Source organism: Sabethes cyaneus, chromosome 3 (assembly GCF_943734655.1).
Source record: "Sabethes cyaneus chromosome 3, idSabCyanKW18_F2, whole genome shotgun sequence".
Taxonomy (NCBI): Eukaryota; Metazoa; Arthropoda; class Insecta; order Diptera; family Culicidae; genus Sabethes; species Sabethes cyaneus.
The window spans coordinates 227315925-227324506 of record NC_071355.1 but is presented as its reverse complement, the minus strand read 5'-3'; the positions used below and the strand labels follow the sequence as shown (position 1 = coordinate 227324506).

Genomic DNA, 8582 nt, shown 5'->3' with positions numbered 1-8582 from the left:
CGTGGTAGCCCTTCGGGTGTTGGAACTGCGGTGGTGATAGATGGAGATACTTTTGAAGTGGTCGACGAATTTGTTTACCTTGGTACGTTAGTGTCATGTGACAACGATGTGAGCCGGGAAGTAAAAAGGCGGATAGCGGCTGCCAACAGGGCCTTCTACGGATTACGTAGCCAGCTGAGGTCCCGTAGCCTACAACTCCGTACAAAACTCGCGCTCTATAAGACGCTAATTCTCCCGATGGTACTCTACGGCCACGAAGCGTGGACGTTGAAAGAGAGCGACCGACGAGCTCTTGGCGTTTTCGAGCGTAAGATCCTGCGATCAATTCTTGGCGGCATATTAGACGAAGGAGTGTGGCGCAGGCGCATGAATCATGAAATATACCAAGTGTACAAAGATGCGGATATTGTGAAGCGACTCAAATACGGCAGGCTACAGTGGGCTGGCCACGTAGCAAGGATGCCGGATGAGAGACCAGCGAAAACAATATTTAGCAGAGAACCCGACAGAGGCCGACGACTTCGAAGCAGACCCCATACCCGTTGGATGAGCGCTGTTGACGAGGATGCTAGAACAGCGGGTGTTAGGGGCGACTGGAGAGTGGCAGCCCAAGACCGAGTAATGTGGAGACGGCTCCTGAATTCGGCATTGATTCGTTAAGCGGATTGTCGCCGAAAAATTAAAGTAAAGTACTTAAACATTATTCAACAAAACTTCCGATGGATTCCAAATTGTCACATTTATTTTGTATACCGCAGAACGACAACCTGCTTCAAACTGCATCTCGCTTCAAACAGTTTTTGGGTCTACCAAATCAGATCTTTCTAAACAGACTTGGACAGTTTTATATGCTTGAAAATGTTTGCCACCTTTCCCCTTGTGGGTGCCGTACAAAACCTGCCTGCACAAGAAGTTGTTTTAAATCTACCTTACTGACGGTTTTGTCGTCCATCACTACGAAATCGAACTCGCGTTTGCCTTTTTTGTGGATTTTATTGAATTACCTGAGCTACTTGTGGAAACCATATCTTGGTACCATTCGGTTCTGCGACTGGCAGACCATGAAGACTCTTAACCAGAATCTCTGTCAGGACCTCTCTGAATATCTTATGGAACAAAATGTTGGCTACCACTGGCTCCTGGTGCAATGTTGCAAATCGACCAAGAAGCCGACAATGCCTACTCTCACGCGGGAGAGTATGAGAAGTGTTGGCCGACCCTATTCGACCGACACGCGTCCAACGACCAATCGACCGATCAACCGATCGACTGCCAAACCGATCGAAAGAATGATGACAAGCGAATAGTGTCATCGAGCCGGTAAGTGTAAACAAGAAGGATAAAACGGATCGAAGTGTACGCAGCTTGATTGAATTCTATTTTTTCTTAATTCGCTAAAATTGTTAAACCTACCATAAAAACTATTACTAAGCCTAGAGTATTTCTACGTGCTAAAAGCTTACTTACGAGTACATACGATTGACGGGATAAAAACTAACCTATCCTAACGCTAATCTTATTACAAAGGCTACTTAGAACGAACATAAGCTACCCACCACCGGAAGATCGAGTTTACTATAGGGGAAACTAAACGTGAGTTAAAAGAGTTTACATTAAAGATAAACAGCATGCACACGAGTACGATACGATCACGTTTACATCACAACACACCACATTAATATTATATCCGACACATTAAAATCACTATGTATATTATACACATTAAAATGATTAATTATTAAGTACAATATTATACATATGCTTAAACTATATGAATCAAATTCAAATTAACATGTCCTCTATACAATTACCTGCTTCACAGGAAAATTATAATCTCCCAAATACACGGTGTAAATCATTTACGGCTTGGAGGTTATAATCGCGAAAGAATTCCCCCTTTCGGTTGTCGCGTCCGCAACAAATTATAATTTTCGTTTACGTCGCAAACGATATTAACAATGCCCGGTCGTGGTAGTGATAAGAGCCTATCGAAGGCAACTGATAAATCAGGTGGTGCAAGTGGTGGTAAAAAGAGTGATCCGGAGGAAAGTGTGGTAGAGGTGAATACTACGGAAAGAGCGAAGTCAACCGCGAGGAGAGCGTTGACAGATGATAGATGCCAAGTATGCGAGGGACCAGAAACCAACCAAATGGTGCAGTGTGACGAGTGTGATGTATGGTGCCACTTCTCTTGTGTAGGTGTCACGCAGCAAGTCGAGGACCAAAGCTGGATCTGCATGAAGTGCCAATCTGCTAAAATCCAGCAATCAATCTTGACTGCAAGCCGGAATCGTCTACAACCACCAGCTGTTTCGAAGGAAGCTGCAGGCAGCAAACTATCTGTACACGATCAGCAGTCCAATACAGCGGGAGTGAAAACTAAGCCACGTATTGTTGTTATTCCTGAGGACGGCTCTACTAATGCCAAACGTTTAGAGCAAGTATCAAAATTGTCCCACCGTTCCTCAAGATCCATTCTGAAGCTACAGTTAATGCAGTTGGAGGAAAAACGAGCCTTCGAAGAGCAGGAAGCAAGGAAGCACCGCGAGTATATGAAAGAGAAGTACAAGTTACTGGAACAGATGACGGAAAAATCAGTTTCAGGCTCGAGTGTTTCCGAACGTAGAGTGGAGAACTGGGTCGATAAGGTCAATATCGCAATGGAAGATCTAGCATTCGATCCAGCCGGGCATTCGACAACTAATCATGCCGATCCTTCCCATCAGAAGTTCACACACGGAAGGGAATCAGGCGAGATTCATCCGCGACCGGATAATCCGAATAGTACACCTCTATACGGGTTTAGAACGCCTCCAATTGCATCGAGCGCATGCGATAATGCTCCGCCCGTCGCTCCCCCGACCGTTTTACCGATTGCTCCACCCGGTGCTCGATCTGTTATCTTACCCGTGGCTCCAGCTCTGTTTCCGCCTCGTAAATCAGATCCCTACCTGTACAGCCAGTCAACTACTCTCCATGAACTTTCGAAACAGCAAATTGCTGCTCGCCAGGCGATACCTAGAGACCTTCCAACCTTTTCCGGTAATTCCGAGGAATGGCCTGTTTTTATCTCGATGTTCCATAGTACTACCGCAATGTGCGGCTATTCCCACGAAGAGAACATCATCCGGCTACAGAAAAGCCTGCGGGGCAAAGCGTACGATGCAGTTAATAGCCGTCTCATGCATCCGTCGAACGTGCCGGGCGTACTAAAGACGCTACAGATGCTGTATGGCCAGCCAGAAGCCATCGTGCACTCTCTCATCAGGAAGATTAGCGCACTTCCAGCTATAAGAGAGGACAAACCCGAAACACTAGTTGATTTCGCAGTGAATGTCCAAAATTTCTGCGCGACGGTCGATGCATGTTCTCTAGAAGAATACATGTATAATGTAACGCTACTTCACCAACTGGTCAACAAACTGCCACCATCGATTAAGCTTGATTGGGCACGGTATCGCCATAATCTTCCAAGGGTTAATTTGGCAACGTTTGGAGAGTGGATGTACTCTCTTGCGGAGGCTGCAAGCACACTAACAATTCCCCCGTTGGTTCAAGACGTCAAATCACTGTATGGAGAAAGCAAGTCAACCAAGAAAACCAACACGTTCCTTCATTCTCATTCCGAGCCGCATACTATGGATCACTCGCAGGCTGCGAATCCATCTACATCCAACGTTAAGCCGAAAACGTATATCGACACGTGTCCCGTTTGCAATGGAAGTTGCAAGACTGCATCTAGCTGCAATCGCTTCCTCAGTTTCTCCCGGGATTCAAGATGGGCTGCGGTGAGGGAATTCGAGCTCTGCCGCAGATGTCTCCGCCGACAACATGGAAAATGCACTGCCAGACCTTGCGGAAAAGACGGATGCTCTTACTTCCATCATGAGTTGCTACACAACGACAAAAAACCGCAGTTGTACACTAACACTCCATCACAAGAATCCTCTCAATCTCTAAATGAGGGTTCTGCGGAAGGGTGCAATACACATCACTTTGCTCCTAACGCTGTGCTGTTTAAATATCTGCCGGTTATTCTCCAGGGCAAGGATTCTGCGGTGCATGTATATGCCTTCTTAGACGAAGGATCCGCAGTAACGCTGCTAGACCAAGAGATTGCCAATCAGTTGAAACTGGAGGGAAATATTAATCCATTGAATCTCCGTTGGACGGGCGGTACAGAGCGCTACGAAAACAATTCGCGTACGGTGGACGTAAAGATTAGTGGAATCCAAAACGAAGCTAAACAATACAACCTGTCTGGAGTTCGTACCGTAAAGGAATTGCTCCTCCCGTATCAGTCACTCAGCATGACTGAGATGACTCACCGTTACACGCACCTCCGGAACTTACCGATACAATCGTATAACAATATTCGCCCACAAATTCTCATAGGACTGAAACACGCTTCGGTCAGCCTTGTGTTGAAGAGCAAAGAAGGTACATTAGACCAGCCCATCGGGGTAAAGACCCGTCTAGGGTGGACCATCTGTGGTGGATGTAGCAGCAGCAATGATTCCCACTTCGCTCATTACGCCTTCCACGTTTACGATTCTAGTAGCCAAGCAGACGAAACTTTGAACCAAACGGTTAAAGACTACTTTGCGTTAGACAGTCTTGGAATTACGAGGGCAGACGATACTCTGCTGTCCACCGAGGATCAACGAGCTCTTTCGCTTCTACAATCTCGCACCACCTTTAAGGGAAGTCGCTACGAAACCGGCTTATTGTGGCGCCACGACAACATTCGTCTGCCAAATAACAAAGATATGGCTCTACGACGATTCCACTGCCTCGAGAAACGGTTACAAAAAGATCCTGAGCTGGCAAAGACCCTGCAGGAGAAGATGTCTGACTACCTTTCTAAAGGCTACGCTCGAAAACTGACGGAGATGGAATTGCATACGGTTTATTCACGCACTTGGTACCTGCCTGTGTTTCCGGTTATAAACATAAATAAGCCAGGAAAAGTCAGGCTCGTGTGGGATGCTGCATCAACGGCCTTTGGCGTATCTCTCAATTCTACACTCATCAAGGGACCTGATCAACTTCGCTCACTGTTCGCCATACTCCTTCAATTTCGTGAACATCAAATTGGCCTCACTGGGGACATCAAAGAAATGTTCCACCAGGTTCTTATCAACCCTCTCGATCAACAATGCCAGCGTTTCTTGTGGAGGGATGACAACGGAATAATCCAGACCTACGTTATGAACGTAATGACGTTTGGCGCAAGCTGCTCCCCTGCTTGTGCACAATATGTTAAAAATATCAATGCTGATAGATTTGCGGGTGAGCTTCCTGAAGCGGTTGACGTCATCAAGAATCGGCATTACGTTGACGATGCAATGCTTAGTATTGAGACACCAGCGCGTGCCATCCAGTTAGCTCAGGAAATCCGACGAATACACGCTGCGGGCGGCTTTGAAATACGTAATTGGGTGAGCAATAGTCCAGAAGTCCTCGCAACTCTGCAACAAAGTGGATCTGTAGAAAAGAACCTCGATTTGTTTACCGGAGCACTAGCTACAGAAAAAGTGTTGGGCATGTGGTGGTGCACCGCATCCGACAAATTCGTATACCGAATCGGATGGCAACGTTACGATGTAGATCTTTTGAAAGGTCGAAGACATCCCACGAAACGGGAAATGCTACGGGTGCTAATGTCAATCTTCGACCCGCTTGGTCTAATTGCCCATTTTCTTATGTTTTTAAAAGTCCTTCTACAGGAAGTTTGGCGATCAGGGATACAGTGGGATGATGAAATCAATGATTCGCTGTTCGAGAAATGGTGCCGATGGTTGAAGATGTTACCGAAAATAGAGCAGGTCAGAATTCCGCGATGGTACCATTCCTCATCGATTCCGAGCAACTGTGAAGTTCAGCTGCACACTTTCGTAGACGCTGGTGAAAATGGTTTTGCTGCAGCCACGTTTCTTCGCTTCTCCAACAGCGCAACAGTGGAATGTTCCCTTGTAGCAGCAAAAACAAGAGTGGCTCCTCTAAAGTTTCATTCCATCCCAAGACTTGAATTGCAGGCAGCAATCGTAGGAGCACGATTAGCACGTACGGTCACTCAATCTCTAGCAATCTCCATTCAGCGGCATGTCTATTGGACTGACTCACGTGACGTACTCAGTTGGATTAACTCCGACCATCGTCGATTCAGTCAATTCGTGGCTCATCGTGTCAGTGAGATCTTGGATACCACTGAAGCCAAGGAATGGTTGTGGGTTCCCACTAAGCAAAACGTGGCAGATGATGGAACCAAGTGGGAAACAAATCCGGATCTTGGCCCACATTCCAGGTGGTTCAACGGCCCTGCATTCCTCTGGAAGCCTGAATCTGCATGGCCTGTAGTCTCTTTGAAGATTTCCGAAACAGAAAACGAGCTGCGGCCTCATTTGCTTGCGCATTTTCTATCTCCCGAACCGGTAGTCGACGTGACACGCTTTGGTAGCTGGAAACGATTAATCACTACTGTTGGATTTTGCTATCGCTTTCTGACGAACCGTGAATGTAGAAGAAACAGACAGCCGAAAGTATCTGGATCACCCATAAACCAAGAATTACGTGCGGCCGAAGCATTTCTTTTTCGCTTGGCACAACATGAAGGATACACAGAAGAAGTCGCCCTTCTAAACGAAACATCGCAGTCCACCGCTCAAATAAATCTGCTCCCAAAATCTAGTTCAATATTCAAGCTGTCCCCATGGCTAGATGATTGCGGCGTCATGCGTATGCGTAGTAGGATCTCTGCCTGCAATTACGCAACCGAGGAAGCGAAAAAACCAGTAATCCTCCCACGCTTTCACCACATCACCACACTGATCATTCAACACTACCATACGAAATATCACCACCAAAACCACGAGACCGTTGTAAACGAGCTTCGGCAAAGATTCGTTATCCCTCGAATTCGAACTCAATTTGCGACAGTGCGAAAGAATTGTCAAAGCTGCAAAAATGAATGCTCGATTCCACAAGTGCCTTATATGGCCGACCTTCCTATTGAGCGACTGACCGCTTACTCACACCCCTTCACTCACGTCGGGATTGACTGCTTCGGTCCGATGGAAATCGTCGTTGGAAGGAGGTGCGAAAAAAGATGGGGAATGATTGTTACGTGCCTGACAACCCGGGCAATCCATATTGAGCTTCTATACGCACTCAGCACAAGCTCATGTATCATCGGCCTCGAAAACTTCATGGCACGACGCGGTATTCCCAGAACTATTCGGAGTGACCGTGGTACAAATTTTATCGGTGCAAGCCGTGAGTTGAAGAGGCTGAACGAAGCGGTACACTACGACGAGATACGAAAAGCCTTCGATTGTACGGAAACTAACTGGATCTTCAATCCACCGTTGACACCACACATGGGTGGTAGCTGGGAGCGGCTCATCCGCAGCGTCAAAAAGAACCTGTCTGCCGTCTGCTTCTCGAAGAAGCCATCTGAAGAAGTTCTGCGAAACTTGCTTGTCTTAGTGGAAAACACCATCAACAACCGCCCCCTAACGCACGTTCCCATCGATGATGACTCGTCCCCAGCGCTAACTCCGAATCACTTCCTATTGGGGTCGTCGAACGGAACTAAACCACTTTTGCCTTTGAATGATAGTGGAGTCGCACTACGGCAAAACTGGCGTGCGTCCCAGGCGATGGCTGACCAATTTTGGAAACGCTGGGTTTCCGACTATCTTCCAGAGATAACGAGACGGATGAAATGGTTTACTGACGTCAAAGCAATAGCCCTAGGAGATATTGTTGTTATCGTTGATAACAATCTACCAAGAAATTGTTGGCTGAAAGGCAGAATCATCGGAACCTGCCCCAGCAAAGACGGTAGAGTCCGGTCGGCTACAGTCAGGACGATGAACGGCATTTACGAACGTCCTGTGGCGAAGTTGGCAGTGTTGGACGTCCGACGCGAGGAAGAGCATGCCAGCGAAGACGCTGGTGCACCCGGGGGAGTGTTGGCCGACCCTATTCGACCGACACGCGTCCAACGACCAATCGACCGATCAACCGATCGACTGCCAAACCGATCGAAAGAATGATGACAAGCGAATAGTGTCATCGAGCCGGTAAGTGTAAACAAGAAGGATAAAACGGATCGAAGTGTACGCAGCTTGATTGAATTCTATTTTTTCTTAATTCGCTAAAATTGTTAAACCTACCATAAAAACTATTACTAAGCCTAGAGTATTTCTACGTGCTAAAAGCTTACTTACGAGTACATACGATTGACGGGATAAAAACTAACCTATCCTAACGCTAATCTTATTACAAAGGCTACTTAGAACGAACATAAGCTACCCACCACCGGAAGATCGAGTTTACTATAGGGGAAACTAAACGTGAGTTAAAAGAGTTTACATTAAAGATAAACAGCATGCACACGAGTACGATACGATCACGTTTACATCACAACACACCACATTAATATTATATCCGACACATTAAAATCACTATGTATATTATACACATTAAAATGATTAATTATTAAGTACAATATTATACATATGCTTAAACTATATGAATCAAATTCAAATTAACATGTCCTCTATACAATTACCTGC

The 8582-nt window shown here is 46.3% G+C and overlaps 1 protein-coding gene across 1 annotated transcript; it reads left to right on the top strand.

Annotated features, from left to right (window-relative positions):
* Window positions 1-1958: 1958 nt before the first annotated feature.
* Window positions 1959-8060, top strand: LOC128740817 (uncharacterized). Its single transcript, XM_053836382.1, has one exon. The coding sequence runs from the start codon at window positions 1959-1961 to the stop codon at window positions 8058-8060; it is 6102 nt and encodes a 2033-aa protein (XP_053692357.1).
* Window positions 8061-8582: the final 522 nt, after the last annotated feature.

Excerpts from the sequence above, each read along its gene's own strand:
- LOC128740817 (XM_053836382.1), top strand. The coding sequence starts at position 1,959 with ATGCCCGGTCGTGGTAGTGATAAGAGCCTATCGAAGGCAACTGATAAA.